The sequence below is a fragment of the Oncorhynchus nerka genome, linkage group LG7, assembly GCF_034236695.1.
Source record: "Oncorhynchus nerka isolate Pitt River linkage group LG7, Oner_Uvic_2.0, whole genome shotgun sequence".
NCBI lineage: Eukaryota > Metazoa > Chordata > Actinopteri > Salmoniformes > Salmonidae > Oncorhynchus > Oncorhynchus nerka.
The window spans coordinates 89,697,485-89,722,874 of NC_088402.1; the positions used below are offsets into that span (position 1 = coordinate 89,697,485).

The 25,390-nt window shown below is 45.0% G+C and overlaps 1 protein-coding gene across 1 annotated transcript in view; it reads left to right on the top strand.

Moving 5' to 3' along the window:
- Positions 1 to 19,477, top strand: part of rerea (arginine-glutamic acid dipeptide (RE) repeats a) — a 320,914-nt gene extending 301,437 nt beyond the window's left edge. Inside the window, 9 exon segments of the mRNA XM_065020955.1 lie at positions 1,400 to 1,513; positions 3,051 to 3,747; positions 3,750 to 3,952; positions 3,955 to 4,550; positions 6,208 to 6,418; positions 9,913 to 10,636; positions 13,209 to 13,379; positions 14,754 to 14,922; positions 15,654 to 19,477. Coding sequence (XP_064877027.1) covers positions 1,400 to 1,513; positions 3,051 to 3,747; positions 3,750 to 3,952; positions 3,955 to 4,550; positions 6,208 to 6,418; positions 9,913 to 10,636; positions 13,209 to 13,379; positions 14,754 to 14,922; positions 15,654 to 15,687 — 2,919 coding nt within the window. The 3' untranslated portion in view covers positions 15,688 to 19,477.
- The last annotated feature ends 5,913 nt before the right edge of the window (positions 19,478 to 25,390 follow it).

Genomic DNA, 25,390 nt, shown 5'->3' on the forward strand with positions numbered 1-25,390 from the left:
CACACACACACACAGACATACACACACACACACACACACAGAGACATACACACACACACACACACACAGAGACACACACACACACACAGACACACACACACACACACACACACACACACACACAGAGACATACACACACACAGAGACATACACACACACACAGAGACACACACACAGAGACACACACACACACAGAGACACACACAGAGACACACACACACACACACACACACAGACAGACACATGCATGAACTTTGTACATGACACAAGTCATTTTTCCAACAATTGTTTACAGGCAGATTATTTCACTTATAATTCACTGTATCACAATTCCAGTGGGTCAGAAGTTTACATACACTAAGTTGAATGTGCCTTTAAACAGCTTGGAAAATAACAGAAAATGATGTCATGGCTTTAGAAGCTTCTGTTAGGCTAATTGACATCATTTGAGTCAATTGGAGGTGTACCTGTGGATGTATTTCAAGGTCAACTTTCAAACTCAGTGCATCTTTGCTTGACATCATGGGAAAATCAAAAGAAATCAGCCAAGACCTCAGAAAAACAATTGATGACCTCCACAAGTCTGGTTCATCCTTGGGAGCAATTTCCAAATGCCTGAAGGTACCACGTTCATCTGTATAAACAATAGTACGCAAGTATAAACACCGTGGGACCACGCAGCCGTCACACCGCTCAGGAAGGAGACGCGTTCTGTCTCCTAGAGATGAACGTACTGGGGTGTGAAAAGTGCAAATCAATCCCAGAACAACAGCAGGACCTTGTGAAGATGCTGGAGGAAACGGGTACAAAATGATCAAAACCACATTAAAACGAGTCCTATATCGACATAACCTGAAAGGCATCAGTCAGGAAGTTAAAGCTTGGTCGTAAATGGGTCTTCCAAATGGACAATGACCCCAAGTATACTTCCAAAGTTGTGGCAAAATGGCTTAAGGACAACAAAGTCAAGGTATTGGAGTGGCCATCACAAAGCCCTGACCTCAATCCGATAGAAAATTTGTGGGCAGAACTGAAAAAGCGTGTGTGAGCAAGGAGGCCTACAAACCTGACTCAGTTACACCCACTACTATTATTCTGACATTTCACATTCTTAAAATAAAGTGGTGATCCTAACTGACCTGAGACAGGGAATTTTTACTTGGATTAAATGTCAGGAATTGTGAAAAACTGAATTTAAATATATTTGCCTAAGCTGAATGTAAACTTCTGACTTCAACTGTACATACATACACACTTATTGACTCACACACATGCGCATTAGTGTTTAGGTCCTTAGCACTCCCTATCATTCAGATTCTATACCAGGTGAATATGTATGAAAGCCTGATTGGGAAATGACAATACCAGTATGATATGATGGATGATTGATTGTCATCAGAAGATTAAGGAGGAGTCTCCTATGAAGAGTGCCAAACGCCAGAGAGAGAAGGGAGGAGCCTCAGACACAGAGGACACAGACAACAGGACAAGTGCCAAGAAGTCCAAGACCCAGGTGACATTAACTAGTACATCTCAAACCAGTGTCTGTTGGGTAGCTGTTTGTGTTGAGGAATCGTGTCTAATGTCTGGAATACAGTGGCTTGCCAAAGTATTCACCCCCCCTTGGTAGTTTTCTTATTTTGTTGCCTTACAACATGGAATTGAAATAATTTTTTTGGGGGGGGGGTGTTGTATCATTTGATTTACACAACACATTCCTATCACTTTGAAGAACAAACAACAACAAAACTGAAAACTTGAACGTGCATAACTATTCACCCCCCCCCCAAAGTTAATACTTTGTAGAGTCACCTTTTGTAGCAATTACAGCTGCAAGTCTCTTGGGGTATGTCTCTATAAGCTTGGCACATCTAGCCAGTGGGATTTTTGCCCATTCTTCAAGGCAAAACTGCTCCAGCTCCATCAAGTTGGATGGGTTCCGCTGGTGTGCAGCAATCTTTAAGTCATATAACAGATTCTCAATTGGATTGAGATCTGGGCTTTGACAAGGCCATTCCAAGACATTTAAATGTTTCCCCTTAAACCACTCGAGTGTTGCTTCAGCAGTGTGCTTAGGGTCATTGTCCTGCTGGAACGTGAACCTCCGTCCCTGTCTCAATTCTCTGGAAGACTGAAACAGGTTTCCCCTCAAGAATTTCCCTGCATTTAGCATCCATCATTCCTTCAATTCTGACCAGTTTCCCAGTCCCTGCCGCTGAAAAACATCTCCACATTATGATGCTGCCACCACCATGCTTCACAGTGGGGATGGTATTCTCGGGGTGATGAGAGGTGTTGGGTTTGCGCCAGACATAGCGTTTTTCTTGCTGGCCAAAAAGCTCAATTTTAGTCTGACCAGAGTACCTTCTTCCATATATTTGGGGAGTCTTTTTCTTTAAGCAATGGCTTATGGAAAGATACTCCAAACTCCACTGTGGAGCTTTGCCGCTCCTTCAGGGTTATCTTTGGTCCCTTTTTTTGAAGCAAGTTATTTTTTTCATTTCACTTCACCAATTTGGACTTTTTTGTGTATGTCCATTACACAAAATCCAAATAAAAATTGATTTAAATTACAGGTTGTAATGCAACAAAATAGGAAAACTGCCAAGTGGGATGAATACTTTTGCAAGGCGCTGTAGTGTCTAATGTTTGGGCTGTGTTGAGGAATAGTGTCTAATGTCTGGGGTTGGGCTCTATTCTGGAACAATGTCTGGGGTTGGGCTGTATTCTGGAATAGTGTCTTAATGTCTGGGGTTGGGCTGTATTCTAGAATAGTGTCTTAATGTCTGGGGTTGGGCTGCAGTATTGAAATGACTAAAAGGCCAGGGCCTGATTTGCACAAAATGAATAAAAATATATGAACAGGAGGACCTGACCCTAGATCAGCAATCTCTAATGCTTTAGATACGGGCCCCTATATGTTATTACAGTGCTCATACCAAGCCTTTTTGTTCTCTTCCCGGACATTTATTCTCCCGAGTGTAAGGAGATGTGTTCATGATGACAACCATTGTGGTATGGAATTCACTGCTCTCTTCCCTGTTCCACAGGAGCTGGGTCGGTCCGACTCGCCGTCAGAATGCGAGGGAGAGGGAGAGGGCGAGAGCTCAGACGGGCACAGCGTCAACGAGGAGTGTAGCAGTGATGCTAAAGACATCGACCAGGATAACCGCAGCTCCTCGCCCTCCATCCCCAGCCCCCGAGACGGGGAGAGTGACTCGGACTCCTCCGCCCAGCAGCAGCTGCTCCTACTGCAGAGACAAGAGAGAGAGAGGGAGAGAGAGGGGCAGTCGCAGCACCCTCCGGTTATCCAGTCCTGTCAGCCAGGGACCTCGGGTGGTCGTTCCACCACCCCTCCATTACCTTCCACGTCCTCCTCAGTCCCCTCACTGGTCCCCCAGGTCCCACCCTCCTTCGCACCCCCCACTTCTCTTCCACTGCCTCTACCGCCTTCCATGCCCCAACAGGCCGGCCCCCTCTCTCTCAACCAATCAGGGGCATCCATCCACCCACAGCGGCGGCCCTCCCCCTCGCCTCATTCTCCGCAGCAGGGGTTGTCTCAGGTTCCACCCCCAGGACCGCCAGGCTCCACCCAGTCGCTACCGAGCACGTTCCACGGCCCGCTGCCCCACTCATCATCCATGCCGCACCCACTCCAAACTGGCCCCTCTCACCTGCCCCACCCCCACTCCCTGCCCCCTCAGAGCTTCCCATTGGGCCCCCAGTCTCAGGTCCCGCCCTCCCCGCTCCCTCTCATTCAATCGCAGCAGCCGTCTCACAGGGCCCACACGCCCCCAGCCAATCATCGTCGTCCCAGGGTGGCTCGTCCAATCAGCCGCACCGCGAGCAGCCCCTACACCCCGCCCCTTCCATGTCCATGCCCCACATCAAGCCCCCTCCGACCACACCCATCCCCCACATGCCCAACCGCGACCCTCAGTCTCACAAACACGGGCCTCCACACCTCTCAGCGCCCCCCTTCCCCAGATGCCCTCCAACCTGCCCCCTCCACCTGCCCTCAAGCCCCTTTCCTCCCTGTCCGCCCACCACCCTCCTCCTGCCCACCCTCCTCCCCTCCAGCTCATGCCCCAGGGCCCAGGCCAGCAGCTCCAGCCTCCACCAGCCCAGCCCCTGTCCTCACCCAGTCCCAGAATCTCCCCCTTTCAGAGAGAGAGAGGCAGCCAGCATCACCCTCCTCCTCTTCCCCTTTCTGGACCATCACCGTCCTCCCACCCCAACATTCCCCAACAGTCCCCGTTCCCTCCTCACCCCTTCGCCCCTGTCCTGCCCCTCTCCTCCTCTGGCTGTCCTCCCCCCTCCTCATCCTCCTCTCTACCAGCAGGCCTCCAGCCCCCCTCTTCCTCCATCTCCATGCCCCTCCCAGCCTCCGTCGGCTCCGCCTGCCCAGGCCCCGCCGTCCCACCTGTACACATCAAGGAGGAACCTCTCGACGAATCAGAGGAGCCCGAGAGCCCTCCGCCCCCTCCTCGGAGCCCCTCCCCCGAGCCTACCGTCGTCAACACGCCCAGCCATGCCAGCCAATCAGCACGGTATGACCTGATGCGCGCACACACACTGCCAGAACACACATGCACTGTTAGAGGTAGACAGGATCTGTTAACGGGGGTGGGCAGGATCTGTTAATGGCTGGAGAGGATCTGTTAACGGGGGTAGGCAGGATCTGTTAACGGGGGTAGGCGGGATCTGTTAACGGGGGTAGGCGGGATCTGTTAACGGGGGTAGGCGGGATCTGTTAACGGGGGTAGGCGGGATCTGTTAACGGGGTAGGCGGGATCTGTTAACGGGGGTAGGCGGGATCTGTTAACGGGGGTAGGCGGGATCTGTTAACGGGGGTAGGCGGGATCTGTTAACGGGTGTAGGCGGGATCTGTTAACGGGGGTAGGCGGGATCTGTTAATGGCTAGAGAGGATCTGTTAACGGGGGTAGGCGGGATCTGTTAACGGGGGTAGGCGGGATCTGTTAACGGGGGTAGGCGGGATCTGTTAACGGGGGTAGGCGGGATCTGTTAACGGGGGTAGGCGGGATCTGTTAACGGGGGTAGGCGGGATCTGTTAACGGGGGTAGGCGGGATCTGTTAACGGGGGTAGGCGGGATCTGTTAATGGCTAGAGAGGATCTGTTAATGGGGGTAGGCGGGATCTGTTAACGGGGGTAGGCGGGATCTGTTAACGGCTAGAGAGGATCTGTTAACGGCTAGAGAGGATCTGTTAACGGCTAGAGAGGATCTGTTAACGGCTAGAGAGGATCTGTTAACGGCTAGAGAGGATCTGTTAACGGCTAGAGAGGATCTCCTCAGCACAGATACATGGAGTGGTTAGAATAGAGATACTGTTGAATAATCAGCAAACCAAACGATCTTTGTTTCTAATCAGATAATAAACTATATCCCATGTCTGTTGATAGAGGTAGTCAGGATCTTTGTTTCTAATCAGATAATAAACTATATCCCATGTCTGTTGATAGAGGTAGTCAGGATCTTTGTTTCTAATCAGATAATAAACTTACATCCCATGTCTGTTGATAGAGGTAGTCAGGATCTTTGTTTCTAATCAGATAATAAACTTACATCCCATGTCTGTTGAAGATGCTTGCCATTTTGATGCATTTAGCACATTTTCTATGCTAATGTATTTATTTATTTATTTTTATCATTCATGATTTACAGATTTTAAGGCAAGGTGTTCATTTAGAATGTTAATGACTCATGTATACAAGTCGTATGAGTCTTTTGAGAAGTGTGATGTTAGCCAGCTGTGAATCCTGGAATATTAATGTGTATTTCCAATAAGTATTGTTAGCCAAACTCTACATCCTTACTATATATATGTATTTCCATTAAGTATTGTTAGCCAAACTCTACATCCTTACTATATATTAATGTGTATTTCCATTAAGTATTTTTAGCCAAACTCTACATCCTTACTATATATATGTATTTCCATTAAGTATTGTTAGCCGAACTCTACATCCTTACTATATATTAATGTGTATTTCAATTTGTAAGTCGCTCTGGATAAGAGCGTCTGCTAAATGACTTAAATGTAATGTAAATGTATTTCATTGGAAGTATTTTTAGCCAAACTCTACATCCTTACTATATATTAATGTGTATTTCTTTGGAAGTATTTTTAGCCAAACAGTACTTCCTTACTATATATTAACATTGTTTTCCCTTTGTGCCTCCTAGGTTCTACAAGCACCTGGACCGTGGGTACAACACGTGTGCTAGAACAGACTTCTACTTTACTCCTCTGGCTGCTTCTAAACTGGCCAAGAAGAGAGAAGAGGCGCTGGAGCGGGTCAAGAGGGAGGCCGAGCAGAAAGCCCGGGAGGAGAAGGAGAGGGAGAAGGAACGAGAGAGAGAACGGGAAAGAGAGAAGGAACAGGAGAGAGCTGTGGTGAGGGTTTGGTGTATTTTGTCTCTCAACTTCACACTGGGAATTGAAACCACATTTTGTTCGAAAACCCCTTATATGTTTCTCATTCGCACTAGAGTATTTGTGACCGACCAGCTAGATTAGGTCTTATGTAGCAACATTTTAAATGGTGTTTTTTATATTTGGATAAAAGTAGAGACTCAGAACAATGGGAAAGTAATTCTGCTTTGAAAGTTGATAAACTTGTAACCTCCCTTTTGAGAAAGTGGCCCTTGAATGTTTTGGTACCTGGAGAGCTCTTGTTTGTCTACACCCGTTCAGCATCGTTCACATCCTCAGCTTTAGCCACACCCATCTCTTTAAGGATTCACATGTGAGGCCATGTGCTAAACAATCAAAGATTTCAAGACTAAAGGCTGGTTTATACTACAGGTGTGTTTGTAAATTTAATCTGGAGTGCCAGAGTGTGCTCTGGGCGTTCGTAAACTCAGAGCTTTGTCAGATTGGACCCTCGTAAATGCAGAGCGCTCCGCCCTCGAAGCGTTCAGGGAGTACGTTTACTGACACCGGCCATCTTCAACGGGTATTGAGCGTTTTCGTAAATTTGTCAGTTATTCTGCGCTCTGGCACACAGACGAGTGCTCTGAAATCGGAGTAGATAGACAGAGCAAATTTACCAGCTACGTCTATCGACAGTTGTCGCAGTGACATCATGAACAGTCTATTAAATTGTTACTTGCATAGTGGAGTCTTTTGTTTAGACATGTAGCTAGCAGCTAGCTAGCTAGCTAAACAATGAACCATAATCCCAACTCATAACGTTACTACCCTGCATGAATCTGAAGTTAGCTAATCAACCAGGTTCAATGTTAGCTAGCTAACATTAGGCTATAACTAGCTAACATTAGTCTATAACTGGCAATGCAAATGGCTCTGAGATATAAATAATATTACTACACAGATCATACACGTCACATTAGCTAGCTAGCAGTACGCTTTAACTTGAAATTAAAATGACTTTTTGACAAAATTAGAAACGTGTAATATCTGAAAATGTAGCTAGCTAGAGTCTCTTACCCATCGTGTACATGGATGGATGCTTCTCCCTCTCTGTCACAGATGTCATGGTTGCCCTTAGTTTGAAGATGTAATCCGGAGACAGCTGTTTTATACAACAGCCTTCTGTGTGTTCTCTTTTTGTCTCCGTCTGCATATTTGCAATCAAACGCCAGAATTTTCTCCATCTCCTTAGCTATCATACTCTAATTCCACTGATTTGAAAATGGGGTCTTCCAGAATGTGGAGAGCAACACTTATGCAGTTCTACTGTGTGAAATCTTTTTTTTAAATCTGCGTTAGAAAGGAATACCTACATATACCTACAGCTCATATTATAGACAGAAGCCTGCTACATGGCAGACCAATCCGAACTCATGTCTCGGCATGTCCAGCCCACTCATTATCTCAGCCAATCATGACTAGCAGGAAGGTTGCTGGCTTTTTCTGTGGCTAAACAAACTAGGCTCGTAATTTAACAATTTTATTCGTATTTACAGATGGCATACAAGTTTGTTATTAAGGCTCATGAAAGTTCTCATGTTCCAGAAGGCCTTTCTGCCCCCAAAAAATGCAATTTAATAGAATATTATGTTTATATTCAAACGGCGCTCCTGTGAAGTAGTGACGTGTGATATTACACCCAGTTTCCTGAAACGAGTCACATTTGTGTAACCTTTACCTTACAAACTGTTGCAAACTGTTGCATTATAACCTGTTACAACCTAGTTATAATCACATTATAACCTGTTACAACCTATTATAATCACATTATAACCTGTTACAACCTATTATAATCACCTTATAACCTGTTACAACCTATTATAATCACCTTATAACCTGTTACAACCTATTATAATCACCTTATAACCTGTTACAACCTATTATAATCACCTTATAACCTGTTACAACCTATTATAATCACCTTATAACCTGTTACAACCTATTATAATCACCTTATAACCTGTTACAACCTATTATAATCACCTTATAACCTGTTACAACCTATTATAATCACCTTATAACCTGTTACAACCTATTATAATCACCTTATAACCTGTTACAACCTATTATAATCACCTTATAACCTGTTACAACCTATTATAATCACCTTATAACCTGTTACAACCTATTATAATCACATTATAACCTGTTACAACCTAGTTATAATCACCTTATAACCTGTTACAACCTATTATAATCACCTTACAACCTGTTACAACCTATTATAACCTGTTACAACCTATTATAATCACCTTATAACCTGTTACAACCTATTATAACCTGTTACAACCTATTATAATCACCTTATAACCTGTTACAACCTATTATAATCACCTTACAACCTATTATAACCTGTTACAACCTGTTATAATCACCTTATAACCTGTTACAACCTAGTTATAATCACCTTATAACCTGTTACAACCTAGTTATAATCACCTTATAACCTGTTACAACCTATTATAACCTGTTACAACCTATTATAATCACCTTATAACCTGTTACAACCTAGTTATAATCACCTTATAACCTGTTACAACCTATTATAACCTGTTACAACCTATTATAATCACCTTATAACCTGTTACAACCTATTATAATCACCTTATAACCTGTTACAACCTATTGCATTATAACCTGTTACAACCTATTGCATTATAACCTGTTACAACCTAGTTATAATCACCTTATAACCTGTTACAACCTAGTTATAATCACCTTATAACCTGTTACAACCTATTATAATCACCTTATAACCTGTTACAACCTATTATAATCACCTTACAACCTGTTACAACCTAGTTATAATCACCTTATAACCTGTTACAACCTAGTTATAATCACCTTATAACCTGTTACAACCTAGTTATAATCACCTTATAACCTGTTACAACCTATTATAATCACCTTATAACCTGTTACAACCTATTAAAATCACCTTATAACCTGTTACAACCTATTAAAATCACCTTATAACCTGTTACAACCTATTATAATCACCTTATAACCTGTTACAACCTATTATAACCTGTTACAACCTATTATAACCTGTTACAACCTATTATAACCACCTTATAACCTGTTACAACCTAGTTATAATCACCTTATAACCTGTTACAACCTATTATAACCTGTTACAACCTAGTTATAATCACCTTATAACCTGTTACAACCTATTATAATCACCTTATAACCTGTTACAACCTAGTTATAATCACCTTATAACCTGTTACAACCTATTATAATCACCTTATAACCTGTTCCAAGCTTACAACATATTGTAACCGCATAATGTTTTACAAGCTATTATAACCACTTTACAACCTGTTACAACCACTTTACAACCTGTTATAACCACTTTACAACCTGTACCCTTCTTACACGTTATCCCCCTTTATAACATGTAATAACCTCCCAGTGTGTGTGTAACCTCTGTACATATCTATTTGTTCCAGAAAGCCTCCAGTTCGTGTCACGACGGCCGTATGGGTGACCCCCAGATGGGTGGCTCCGCCCACATGCGTCCTCCCTTCGACGGCCCCCCTACCTCCATCGCCGCGGTGCCCCCTTACATCGGCCCCGACACGCCCGCCCTGCGCACCCTCAGCGAGTACGCCCGCCCCCACGTCATGTCCCCGACCAATAGGAACCACCCCTTCTTCGTCTCCCTCAACCCCAACGACCCCCTGATGGCCTATCACATGCCTGGCCTCTACAACGCCGACCCGGGCATGCGGGAGCGCGAGCTGCGAGAGCGGGAGATGAGGGAGAGAGAAATGAGGGAGAGGGAGCTGAGAGAGAGGATGAAGCCTGGGTTCGAACACAAACCCCCGGAACTAGAAGGCATGCACCCCTCGGCGAACCCCATGGAACACTTCGCCCGACACGGGGCCATCTCCTTACCATCCATGGCGGGACCGCACCCCTTCGCCTCCTTCCACCCAGGTCTCAACCCCTTGGAGAGGGAGCGTTTGGCGTTGGCCGCGGGACCCCAGCTCAGACCAGACATGAGCTACCCGGAGCGGCTGGCGGCGGAGAGGCTGCACGCCGAGAGGATGGCGGCGGTGGCCAACGACCCTATCGCCAGGCTTCAGATGTTCAACATCACGCCTCATCACCACCAGCACTCCCACATCCACTCACACCTGCACCTTCACCAGCAGGACTCCCTGCACCAAGGTGACACACCTGGCCAATCAGAAACATTTCTTATTAGATTAACATCAAGTTTTACGTTTATTTGCCAACTTCTAGTGAAGCGTTTATATCACAACTTTAAGCATCACTTCTTTTCTGATTTTAAAACAATGCTGTACGCAAATATGGCGATTATATATAACATTTTCAATAGCTATTTTCTTAATGACCTTTGTTGCTAGCCCAGTTGATTGGCCTTTGTATTTGGTACACCTTGATGACTATAACCTCTAATGGATCTGTGGATCCCTAGTCGCTGTAGCATGCCCTTATTATATATATATATATATATATATATACACAGTGCGTTTGGAAAGTATTCAGACCCCTTCACTTTTCCCACATTTTGTTACGTTACAGCCTTGTTCTAAAATGGATTTGTCAGGTTGGATGGGGAGCGTCGCTGCACAGATATTTTCAGGTCTCTCCAGAGATGTTAAATCGGGTTCAAATCCAGGCTCTGTCTGGGCCACTCTAGGACATTCAGAGACACCCATAGACTGGATAGTTACTGCTATCTGGGTCGAGTTACTACTCCTCTCTGGGTGTCAGGTTACTGCTATCTGGGCCAGGTTACTACTATCTGGGTCGAGTTACTACTCCTCTCTGGGTGTCAGGTTACTGCTATCTGGGTGTCAGGTTACTGCTATCTGAGCCAGGTTACTACTACTATCTGGGTGTCAGGTTACTACTATCTGGGTGTCAGGTTACTGCTATCTGGGTCGAGTTACTACTCCTCTGGGTGTCAGGTTACTACTATATGTTAGGTTACTACTATCTGGGTGTCAGGTTACTACTATCTGGGTGTCAGGTTACTGCTATCTGGGTCGAGTTACTACTCCTCTCTGGGTGTCAGGTTACTGCTATCTGGGCCAGGTTACTACTACTATCTGGGTGTCAGGTTACTGCTATCTGGGCCAGGTTACTACTCCTCTCTGGGTGTCAGGTTACTACTATCTGGGTGTCAGGTTACTGCTATCTGGGTCGAGTTACTACTCCTCTGGGTGTCAGGTTACTACTATATGTTAGGTTACTACTATCTGGGTGTCAGGTTACTACTATCTGGGTGTCAGGTTACTGCTATCTGGGTCGAGTTACTACTACTATCTGGGTGTCAGGTTACTGCTATCTGGGCCAGGTTACTACTCCTCTCTGGGTGTCAGGTTACTACTATCTGGGTGTCAGTTTACTACTATCTGGGTGTCAGGTTACTATTATCTGGGTGTCAGGTTACTACTATCTGGGTGTCAGGTTACTACTATCTGGGTGTCAGGTTACTACTATCTGGGTGTCAGGTTACTACTATCTGGGTGTCAGGTTACTACTCCTCTCTGGGTGTCAGGTTACTGCTATCTGGGCCAGGTTACTGCTACTATCTGGGCCAGGTTACTGCTATCTGGGCCAGGTTACTACTCCTCTCTGGGTGTCAGGTTACTACTATCTGGGTGTCAGGTTACTACTATCTGGGTGTCAGGTTACTATTATCTGGGTGTCAGGTTACTGCTACTATCTGGGTGTCAGGTTACTGCTACTATCTGGGTGTCAGGTTACTGCTACTATCTGGGTGTCAGGTTACTACTATCTGGGTGTCAGGTTACTACTATCTGGGTGTCAGGTTACTACTCCTCTCTGGGTGTCAGGTTACTGCTATCTGGGCCAGGTTACTGCTACTATCTGTGCCAGGTTACTGCTACTATCTGGGTGTCAGGTTACTACTATCTGGGTGTCAGGTTACTACTATCTGGGTGTCAGGTTACTACTATCTGGGTGTCAGGTTACTACTACTATCTGGGTGTGGGTGTCAGGTTACTGCTACTATCTGGGTGTCAGGTTACTACTACTATCTGGGTGTCAGGTTACTGCTACTATCTGGGTGTCAGGTTACTACTATCTGGGTGTCAGGTTACTACTATCTGGGTGTCAGGTTACTACTATCTGGGTGTCAGGTTACTACTCCTCTCTGGGTGTCAGGTTACTGCTATCTGGGCCAGGTTACTGCTACTATCTGGGCCAGGTTACTGCTACTATCTGGGTGTCAGGTTACTACTATCTGGGTGTCAGGTTACTACTATCTGGGTGTCAGGTTACTACTACTATCTGGGTGTGGGTGTCAGGTTACTACTACTATCTGGGTGTCAGGTTACTACTACTATCTGGGTGTCAGGTTACTACTACTATCTGGGTGTCAGGTTACTACTATCTGGGTGTCAGGTTACTACTATCTGGGTGTCAGGTTACTACTATCTGGATGTCAGGTTACTGCTACTATCTGGGTGTCAGGTTACTGCTACTATCTGGGTGTCAGGTTACTACTACTATCTGGGTGTCAGGTTACTACTATCTGGGGGTCAGGTTACTACTATCTGGGGGTCAGGTTACTACTATCTGTTAGGTTACTACTATCTGGGTGTCAGGTTACTACTATCTGGGGGTCAGGTTACTACTATCTGGGTGTCAGGTTACTACTATCTGTTAGGTTACTACTTTGTCATGTATCATGATAAACTGTATGTATAATTGTACACTGACCTTTTGGTGTTCTGACTCTGTGCAGGCGGTGGTGAATGTCTTGTGTGCCCTCCAGGTTCGGGGGGGCACCCCCTCGTAGACCCCCTGGCAGGAGGCCCCCACCTCGCCCGCTTCCCCTACCCGCCCGGTGCAATCCCCAACCCCCTCCTGGGACAGAACCCACACGAACATGAGATGCTGCGACACCCGGTCTTTGGTAAGAACAATCTAGAGCATATCAATGTCCGAGCCGTACTGAGCCGAGCCGTACTGAGCCGAGCCGTACTGAGCCGAGCCGTACTGAACTGAGCCGAGCCGTACTGAACTGAGCCGAGCCGTACTGAACTGAGCCGAGCCGTACTGAACTGAGCCGAGCCGTACTGAGCCGAGCCGTACTGCGCCGAGCCGTACTGCGCCGAGCCGTACTGAGCCGAGCCGTACTGAACTGGCATCACACAAATCATAGTTGCTAGAATAGGGCTGAAAAGGACAATGTCAAAAGAAAATACATTATATATATATAAAGGGATGTGGACACCCCTTCAAACTCTTTCAGCCACACCTGTTGCTGACAGGCGTATAAAATCGAGCACACCGCCATGCAATCTCCATAGACAAACATTGGCAGTATAATGGCCTTACTGAAGAGCTCAGCGACTTTTAACGTGGCACCGTCATAGGATGCCACTTTTCCAACAAGTCAGTTTGTCAAATTTCTGCCCTGCTAGAACTGCCTCGGTCAACCGTAAGTGCTGTTATCGTGAAGTGGAAACGTCTAGGAGCAACAACGGCTCAGCTGCGAAGTGGTAGGCCACACAAGCTCACCGAACGGGACCGGGGACTGCTGAAGCGTGTAGCGCGTAAAAATAGTCTGTCTGTCGGTTGCAACACTCACTACAGAGGTCCAAACTGCTTCTGGAAACAACGTCAGCAAAATAATTGTTTGTCGGGAGCTTCATGAAACTCTTTCTCTGGCGTGATGAATCATGCTTCAACATCAGTGCTCGACCTCACTAATGCTCTCGTGGCTGAATGGAACCAAGTCCCTGCAGTGTAAAGCCTTCCCAGAAGAGTGGAGGCTGTTATAGCAACAATGTTCCAACATCTAGTGGAAAGCCTTCCCAGAAGAGTGGAGGCTGTTATAGCAACAATGTTCCAACATCTAGTGGAAAGCCTTCCCAGAAGAGTGGTGGCTGTTATAGCAGCAATGTTCCATCATCTAGTGGAAAGCCTTCCCAGAAGAGTGGAGGCTGTTATAGCAGCAATGTTCCAACATCTAGTGGAAAGCCTTCCCAGAAGAGTGGAGGCTGTTATAGCAGCAATGTCCCAACATCTAGTGGAAAGCCTTCCCAGAAGAGTGGAGGCTGTTATAGCAGCAAAGGGAGGGGGACCAACTCCATATTAATGCCCGTGATTTTGGAATGAGATGCTCGACGAGCAGGTGTCCACATTCTTTTGGTGATGTGGTGTATCCGAGTCAGAGCAGTTTCGTCTGGGTCGACTCCATAGTGTGACAAGGGATTTATCCACCAGTGGCATCTCTATTGGCAGTCAAGCCTATGGTCTGATCCTGTTGCGTTGCTGTCTCCAGGTACTCCGTACCCCCGGGACCTTCCTCCCCAGATGTCCGCAGCCCACCAGCTCCAGGCCATGCATGCCCAGTCTGCAGAGCTTCAGCGGCTAGCTATGGAACAGCAGTGGCTGCATGGACATCACCACATGCACGGTGGCCCACTTCCTGGCCAAGAGGACTATTACAGGTCAGAGAGACACACACACACACACACACACACACACTTCAACATGCACGTTCACATTTTAACACATTCACTACACACTGACAGAAGAGGTAAAATACTATTCTAGACAGCCATCAGTCCTTAGATGGACTTTAAAACCAGAATAATTATATTAAATTAGATTTACAGAACAAATATTCAACATAATATAAAATGGTTCATCTGTGGTTATAAATTCTTGTTGCTAATTTAAAAAGATTTTCATTTGTGTGATTTCTGTAAGATCATGCAGACGTTTCAAGTGATCTCGAGTTCCTGAAATGGACTCTTTTGCAGAAAAACCTGATGGCAAGTGATGTTTTACCTTAAGAAGTTACTCTGCACTTTCAGAGTGTGAGCCTATAGGGTCTATATATATGTAGTCACTGTTGTATATGGGCTGGTGGAGCAAGTCTGTTTGTATTCGCATTGGACATGAAATTATACAGACCATTATCCAAATTTGGCATATTATGTTTATTTGCAATTTTACTGATGTGGTGAATTGTAAAATTGTTAAATGCACGCTTGTACAAGGATTTCAGCGGCTTTGTTCCAGATTTTCCAGCTTGTGACCAACTTGTAATACAATACCACCTGTGAGAATATCGGTGTGTGTATATAAATCTTGGTAGTGGTGCAGGGACGTTCTGATATATTTCTATACAATTGGTGGTGATGCTAACGCGTGTTTGTTTCCGTTTGTGTTTTAGCCGGCTGAAGAAGGAAAGCGACAAGCAACTGTAACCGACCAATGGGGACGCAGGAAGTTGCCTAGGACACAGGAACAGGAAGTAGTTACAGAGCGGTCTGTCAGTCAGAGGAACTCGATCTCCGCTCCTCCAAACATTTCCCGTTACGAAGAACAACAAAAACTGAAGGAGAAAAAAAGAGGAGGATTTTTCTGTTGTCTGTTTTTTCCTTCCCTGTTCGTGGGTTGTTTTTTTATTTTTTTTTGTATTTTTTAAGAACATTGAGAGACTTTGTTTGGTGTAAAACTTTTAGCCTTCAAGTAGTGGCACCGACTTCAAGACTGATTGTGACTTTCCTGCATGAAACCTCCTCTAAAGCTTCCACAACGTGTTTGTAGCTAGCACACGTTCACTGTGCTAGTCGATGGAAAGGAAACCAGGCAGAGAAAAGAACGTTCCAGACATTATATCCACGGAAAGATTCAAAACAAAGTGCTATTGTTATTTTAATACCTTATTGGAGGTTTTTATCATTTGAACGAAAAGCTGCAGCATGGCATTTTTTGAGTCTGTAAATAGTATATATATATATATATATATATATATATACATATAATTATTATTATTATAATTGTTACTAGGTGTGGACTCTGAACCAAGTCATTTATAAACCTCCAATATGTTATTGTGTTCTGAAGCATTATGCCTTGTTTTAACGGGGGGGGGGACGACATAGCATTACTAGAACAGCCAAAGGGTACAGCGATGGTCCCAGTCCTGTGGGGTACCTCAGAGAGCTGTTATAGCCCCAGACTCTCACAGCGATGGTCCTAGTCCTGTGGGGTACCTCAGAGAGCTGTTATAGCCCCAGACTCTCACAACGATGGTCCCAGTCCTGTGGTGTGGTGTACCTCAGAGAGCTGTTATAGCCCCAGACTATCACAGCGATGGTCCCAGTCCTGTGGTGTGGGGTACCTCAGAGAGCTGTTATCGCCCCAGACTCTCACAGCGATGGTCCCAGTCCTGTGGGGTACCTCAGAGAGCTGTATAGCCGCAGACTCTCACAGCGATGGTCCCAGTCCTGTGGGGTACCTCAGAGAGCTGTTATAGCCCCAGACTATCACAGCGATGGTCCCAGTCCTGTGGTGTGGGGTACTTCAGAGAGCTGTTATAGCCCCAGACTCTCACAGCGATAGTCCCAGTCCTGTGGTGTGGGGTACCTCAGAGAGCTGTTATAGCCCCAGACTCTCACAGCGATAGTCCCAGTCCTGTGGTGTGGGGTACCTCAGAGAGCTGTTATAGCCCCAGACTCTCACAGCGATGGTCCCAGTCCTGTGGGGTACCTCAGAGAGCTGTTATAGCCCCAGACTCTCACGTACACAAGACTGTCCCATCCACCTCCTTTCATTATACGCCTCTTGACAAGCACCATATTGTCGGACAGAATGCCTGAACTTACTGGGTCGAGTTAATGATTTGAGACCCTTGAAGAGGACTGACTATATCTCAGAGTCACCGAGTCATCTATGGATCAGCATATCCCCCTACCCTGCCCTGTAGTGTACAATACCCTGATGCAGACATCGTCTATTGCACTCCAAGGAAGACTAGATAGAATCCCTCAGTTACTTCTTAATGGATGTTAGGTTACTACTCTTTGTGGAAGACTAGATAGAATCTCTCAGTGCTTTTAATTGGGTTTGACACTCTACTCGACATCGGTATTGAGTCAACATAATTAAGAAACGTTTAAAGTTTATAGGCAGATTTTTAAACCTTGTTTTACAATGTATTAAATTGTCTTCGTGTCTTCAAGCTACACTGAGACCCCAACGTGTGTTCTGATCTGACTGTGGGTGAGTGGACTTGTACAAGGGTGCTAGAGGGAACTGCGGGTGGTGGTGATGTTAACCCTGGTTTCCTCACTCCTCTATTTGTCCCAAGTGTGGCTGCTACAGCAAGACTTCTCTAGCCTGGTATGTTTGTGCCGTCTTGACAACTCCTAGGGTACCAGGCTAGTGTGTCTCCTCCATGAGGGGATCCTGATATAATGTGTGCTGTGCTGCCATATTCACTGTGACTAACAGGCCTAGCTACATGGGAGGGCAGGGGCCCAGTACTGGGACCATATTCTAGGAAGTGGAGCTGTAATGTTGGTGGTCCTATTGCCTCCAGGCTCTCGCTGTTCTCCCCTGCTGGCTGGTCAGCCGGCCCCTCAGCCGGCCCCTCAGCCTGCACAGCTTCTCCTGGCCTCCCCTACAATGCCGGGGTGTGGAGTGTACTGTACGCCATGCCATTGACTGTTCTGTTCAGTTCACCTGACTGTCATACCAGTCAACTGGCTGTTAGTTCTCACCTATCCTATGTTAGCCTATGGTTGAGTTCCTTCTACTCCTCTCTGGTCCGTCCATGTGCTCTGTTTGTCTGTTCAATGCACATTCACTCATCTCATGTACTCCTCTTCATCTGCTGCTGCCTCCTCTTTCTGATACCACCCTCCTCCTCTTTCTGATACCACCCTCCTCTTTCTGATACCACCCTCCTCCTCTTTCTGATACCACCCTCCTCCTCTTTCTGATACCACCCTCCTCCTCTTTCTGATACCACCCTCCTCTTCTTTCTGATACCACCCTCCTCCTCTTCCTGATACCACCCTCCTCCTCTTCCTGATACCACCCTCCTCCTCTTCCTGATACCACCCTCCTCCTCTTTCTGACACCACCCTCCTCCTCTTTCTGATACCACCCTCCTCCTCTTTCTGATACCACCCTCCTCCTCTTTCTGATACCACCCTCCTCCTCTTTCTGATACCACCCTCCTCCTCTTTCTGATACCACCCTCCTCCTCTATCTGATACCACCCTCCTCCTCTTTCTGATACCACCCTCCTCCTCTTTCTGATATCACCCTCCTCCTCTTTCTGATACCACCCTCCTCCTCTTTCTGATACCACCCTCCTCCTCTTTCTGACACCACCCTCCTCCTCTTTCTGACACCACCCTCCTCCTCTTTCTGACACCACCTTCCTCCTCTTTCTGACACCACCTTCCTCCTCTTTCTGACACCACCCTCCTCCTCTTTCTGACACCACCTTCCTCCTCTTTCTGACACCACCCTCCTCCTCTTTCTGACACCACCCTCCTCTTTCTGATACCACCATTCTCCTCTTTCTGATACCACCCTCCTCCTCTTTCTGAAACCACCCTCCTCTTTCTGACACCACCCTCCTCTTTCTGACACCACCCTCCTCTTTTTGATACCCTTCTCCTTTTTCTGACACCCTCCTCCTTCTCTTTCTGACACCCTCCTCCTCCTCTTTCTGATACCACCCTCCTCTTTCTGACACCCTCCTCCTCTTTCTGACACCCTCCTCTTTCTGACACCCTCCTCCTCTTTCTGACACCCTCCTCCTCTTTCTGACACCCTCCTCCTCTTTCTGACACCCTCCTCTTTCTGACACCCTCCTCTCTCTGACACCCTCCTCCTCTTTCTGACACCCTCCTCCTCCTCTTTCTGACACTACCCTCTTCTTCCTGCCTTTTAGTGTTCTCTCTCCTCTCCTCCAAACCCTTGGATGTTAGGTGTTATCAATGGTTTATCTTCTCATTTCCAAGCAGCAATAGCAGAATGTCTATACATTCTGACCGGCTAAGATTTATATATATAACTGGTATCTTGAAGCATATTGTATATATTAGTAGTCACCATGGGGATGACGACATGACAATGTAAACAAAACGTAGAAATAATAAGAAAGTGAGTCCTGTGTTCTCTCTCCATTTGAGTATTTTGTAATTTTTTTGAAAAATGTGTGGAATTAAAATAAACGAATAAGTTACACCTCAAGACATCTTATTGGTTTTCATTTAGACACTATTTACATTATCCAAAACAGTAGCTGTTGGTAGTGCATGCTGGGTAATGTTATCGTCGTTAGTGGACACATGTACACTAAAAATGCAACGACAACGGCTGTCATTTTGAGAAGAAGACATTCCTCTTCTGCTCCTCCGGAGATAATGTAGCCTGGTGAATCTGAACGGAATGTTACTCTGGAGATAATGTAGCCTGTTGAATCTGAACGGAATGTTACTCCGGAGATAATGTAGCCTGGTGAATCTGAACGGAATGTTACTCCGGAGATAATGTAGCCTGGTGAATCTGAACGGAATGTTACTCCGGAGATAATGTAGCCTGGTGAATCTGAACGGAATGTTACTCCGGAGATAATGTAGCCTGGTGAATCTGAACGGAATGTTACTCCGGAGATAATGTAGCCTGGTGAATCTGAACGGAATGTTACTCCGGAGATAATGTAGCCTGGTGAATCCGAACGGAATGTTACTCCGGAGATAATGTAGCCTGGTGAATCCGAACGGAATGTTACTCCGGAGATAATGTGGCCTGGTGAATCCAAACGGAATGTTACTCTGGAGATAATGTAGCCTGTTGAATCCAGACTGAATGTTACCCCGGAGATAATGTGTAGCCTGGTGAATCCAAACGGAATGTTACTCTGGAGATAATGTGGCCTGGTGAATCCAAACGGAATGTTACTCCGGAGATAATGTAGCCTGGTGAATCCAAACGGAATGTTACTCTGGAGATAATGTGTAGCCTGTTACATTTACATTTAAATCATTTAGCAGACGCTCTTATCCAGAGCGACTTACAAATTGAATCCAGACTGAATGTTACCCCGGAGATAATGTGTAGCCTGTTGAATCCAGACTAAAAGCTATGTTGATGAATATTTTGGAGAGAAAAAAAATGAAAGTAGCGTTTAATCTGGATTCATTCGGCTAGAAATGATGCCCTGTTCCCTCTACTCCTGAGGCTGTCATGATCATGTGAGAACTGCTGCTTTGTCGGGAGGCCTGTTGTTTAGCTCAGTGGCTCATCTACCCACAAGACACACAAGGAAACAGCAGAGAGCTCCGAGTGGCAGCCCCGCTGGCTGGTTGAATAAATTATTTAATCTTCTTTTCGGTGGAACGACTGTGACAAAATGTCAACCCAAATCACTTCCTCAACATAATCTGGTGGTGTACCCCTCTGGCAAGGGTGTCTCACACACACACACACATACATACAGAGAGAGAAATATGGTCTGAAAACATTATTGGTATGAATAGCAATGTGAAAGGATGCTGTTTGTCTTGTCTAAAAGATCCTGATACAGAGCCTCATCCTCAGTAATTTCTCTCCCTCCTTCCTCACGCCCCAACAGCCTGCTGACTGTCACACTGTGTGGAGGCTAGTGGCTACATACTGTTAGCTCGTTCCGTTGGAAGTTATCTGTAGTTCTGTCCTACAGCAGGGAGGTCTGACAGGCTGCCCTACGGCTGGGCATCTATTCTTAAAGTGATTTGTTGTCACGGATCCTGTTGGAGAAGGAGATTACAGAGGAAATGTCACTTCAGATTATGCATATTTGACAGGTACAAGTGACAATGAAAACAGAAATATAATATAGTGACACATATTTTCTTAATTATGATCTGAAAGGTGAAACTGGTCCTAGATCAGCAATGTGAGATGCTTTATGAGTACTGGTCACGATACTAATTTCTTGTTTGTCATCTAAACATGCCTGTCTCGCAATATTTACACAACCGGTCAAAAGGCTTAGAACAACTACTCATTCAAGGGTTTTATTTTTTATTTTTTTTACTATTTTCTACATTGTTGAATAATAATGAAGATATCAAAATTATGAAATGACATATGGAATCATGTAGTAGCCAAAAAAAAGTGTTAAACATCTAAATATATTTTACATTTGAGATTCTTCAAAGTAGCCACACTTTGCCTTGATGACAGCTTTGCACACTCTTGGCATTCTCTCAACCAGCTTTATGAGGTAGTCACCTGGAATGCATTTAAATTAACAGGTGTGCCTTGTTCAAAGTTATTTTCAGTTATTTTCAGTTGTGTTTTGACAAGGTAGGGGTGGTATGCAGAAGATAGCCCTATTTGGTAAAAGACCAAGTCCATATTATGGCATGAACAGCTAAAATAAGCAAATAGAAATGACAGTCCATCATTACTTCAAGACATGAAGGTCCGTCAATACGGAAAATTTCAAGAACTATGAAAGTTTCTTCAATTGCAATCTCAAAGATGGCGCCGAAGAACATGGCAGATGTTTTACTTTCTCCCAACGAATTGTTCTATTTTGTTATTGTTTTATGTTTTGTGAAACTTTTTTTTTTTTTTTTATACCCTTTCACTGGAAAAGGCCCAGATCCACACCTTTACCTTATGATAAACTGTAGACCACATTATCTACCAAGAGATCTCATCTGTATTATTCGTAGCCATCTATTTACCACCACAAAACAAAGCTGGTACTAAGACCGCTCTCAACCAACTCTGAAACCATAAGCAAAGAAGAAAATTCTCACCCAGAAGCGGCGCTCCTAGTAGCCGGGGATGTTAACCTCTTAAGTCGACCCTCTACTTTTTTGAACATTCTGTTAAAAATCGCGCAACATTTCAGCGCCCTGCTACTCATGCCAGGAATATAGTATATGCATTTGCTTAGTCTGTGTGGATAGAAAACACTCAGACGTTTAAAAAACTGGTTAAATCACTGCTGTGGCTTTACCAGAACGGCATTTACATCGAAAAGCACAGGAAAAACTGATCACTGAAAATGGGAAAATATATCCATGCGCCACTTGAACCCATTGATAAAGGTGAACCACAATTAATTGACTGAGGTTGCAGTACCTACAGCTTCCACACGGTGTCTAGAGTCTTGTCATTTCCCTTCGAGTTTTTTCTTGGTCAAACACATGCAGGACACCGTATCTCCTCCGGTCTAGGACCGGATATTTTCGTTGAGTTTCTAGCCGGACATTTTTCCAGACGGACAGCTAATGATCTTTACATCGCCTCATGATGAATTTTATCGCTTATTAACGTTTACTAATACCTAAAGTTGCATTACAAACGTATTTCGAAGTGTTTTGTGAAAGTTTATCGTCGACTTTTTGAATTTAAAAAAATGACGTTACGTTTTGAAACTATGTTTTTTTCGTTTATCACACAGTCTACATATAACGATATCTAGGCTTTATATGGACCGATTTAATCGAAATAAAGACCCAAATAGTGTTTATGGGACATCTAGGAGTGCCAACAAAGAAGATGGTGAAAGGTAATGAATGTTTTCTATTTTATTGTGCGGTTTGTGTAACGCCGAAATGCTAATTATTTTGTTTACGTCCCCTGTGGGTCTTTTGGGGTGTTGCATGCTATCAGATAATAGCTTCTCATGCTTTCGCCGAAAAGCATTTTAAAAATCTGACTTGTTGCCTGGATTCACAACGAGTGTAGCTTTAATTCGATACCCTGCATGTGTATTTTAATGAACTTTTGAGTTTTAACTAATACTATTAGCATTTAGCGTAGCGCATTTGCATTTCCAGAGCTCTAGTTGGGACGCAAGCGTCCCGAGTAGAAGCAACAGGTTAATGCAGGCAAACTTAAATCAGTTTTACCAACATGTCACGTGCAACCAAAATAAATCTAGACCACCTTTACTCCACACACAGAGATGCATACAAAGCTCTTCCCCCACCCTCCATTTGGCAAATCTGACCATAATTCTATCCTCCTGATTCCTGCTTACAAGCAAAAACTAAAGCAGGAAGTACTGGTGACGCTCTCAATACGGAGGTGGTCAGATGACGCGAACGCTACAGGACTGTTTTGCACAGACTGGAATATGTTCCGGGATTCATCCAACGGCATTGAGGAATACATCCCTCAGTCATCGGCTTCATCAATAAGTGCATCGATGACGTCGTCCCCACAGTGACTGTACGTACAAATCCCAACCAGAAGCCATGGATTACAGGCAACATCCACATCGAGCTAAAGGCTAGAGCTGCCGCTTTCAAGGAGCTGGAGACTAATCCGGACGCTTATAAGAAATCCCGCTATGCCCTCAGACGAACCATCAAACAAGCAAATCGTCAATACAGGATTAAGATTTAATCCTACTACACCGGCTCTGACACTTGTCGGATGTGGCAGGGCTTGAAAACTATTACAGACTACAAAGGGAAACCCAGACGCGAGCTGCCCAGTGACGCGAGCCTAGCAGATGAGCTAAATGCCTTTTATGCTCGCTTCGAGGCAAGCAACACTGAAGCATGCACAAGAGCACCAGCTGTTCTGGATGACTGTGTGATAAAGCTCTCGGTAGCCGATGTGAACAACACTTTTTAAACAGGTGAACATTCACAAAGCCGCTGGGACAGAAGGATTACCAGGACGAGTACTCAAAGCATGCGCGGACCAACTGTCAAGTGTCTTCACTGACATTTTCAACCTCTCCCTGACTCGGCTGTAATACCTGCAGTTGAAGACGGAAGTTTACATACACCTTAGCCAAATACATTTAAACTCAGTTTTTCACAATTCCTGACCTTAAATCCGAGTAAAAATTCCCTGTCTCAGGTCAGTTAGGATCACCACTTTATTTTAAGAATGTGAAATGTCAATAATAGTAGTGATAATGATTTATTTCAGCTTTTATTTCTTTCATTACATTCCCAGTAGGTCAGAAGATTGCATACACTCAATTAGTATTTGGTAGCATTGCCTTTAAAGTGTTTAACTTGGGTCAAACATTATGGGTAGCCTTCCACAAGCTTCCCACAATAAGTTGGGTGAATTTTGGCCCATTCCTCCTGACAGAGCTGGTGTAACTGAGTCAGGTTTGTAGGCCTTCTTGCTCGCACACACTTTTTCAGTTCTGCCCACAATTTTTCTATAAGATGGAGGGAGGTCAGGGCTTTGTGATGGTCACTCCAATACCTTGACTTTGTTGTCCTTAAGCAATTTTGCCACAACTTTGGAAATATGCTTGGGGTCATTGTCCGTTTGGAAGACCAAGCTTTAACTTCCTGACTGATGTCTTGAGATATCCACATAATTTTCTTTCCTCATGATGCCATCTATTTTGTGAAGTGCACCAGTCCTTCCTGCAGCAAAGCACCCCCACAGCATGATGCTGCCACCCCCGTGCTTCACGGTTGGGATGGCGTTCTTGGGCGTGCAAGCCTCCCCCTTTTTCCTCCAAACATAACAATCGTCATTATGGCCAAACAGTTCTATTTTTGTTTCATCAGACCAGAGGACATTTTTTCCAAAAAGTACAATATTTGTCCCAATGTGCAGTTGCAAACTGTAGTCTGGCTTTTTTATGGTGGTTTTGGAGCAGTGGCTTCTTCCTTGCTGAGCGGCCTTTCAGGTTATGTCGATATAGGACTCGTTTCACTGTGGATATAGATACTTTTGTACCTGTTTCCTCCAGCATCTTCACAAGGTCCTTTGCTGTTGTTCTGGGATTGATTTGCACTTTTCATACCAAAGTACGTTCATCTCTAGGAGACAGAATGACGGCTGCGTGGTCCCATGGTGTTTATACTTGCGTACTATTGTTTTTACAGATGAACGTGGTACCTTCAGGCATTTGGAAATTGCTCCCAAGGATGAACCAGACTTCTGGAGGTCTACTTTTTTTTCTGAGGTTTTTGCTGATTTCTTTTGATTTTCGCATGATGTGAAGCAAAGAGATAGGTACTGAGTTTGAAGGTAGGCCTTGAAATACATCCACAGGTACACCTCCAATTGACTCAAATGATGACAATTAGCCTATCAGAAGCCATGACATCATTTTCTGGAATTTTCCAAGCTGTTTAAAGGCACAGTCAACTTAGTTTATGTAAACTTCTGACCCAC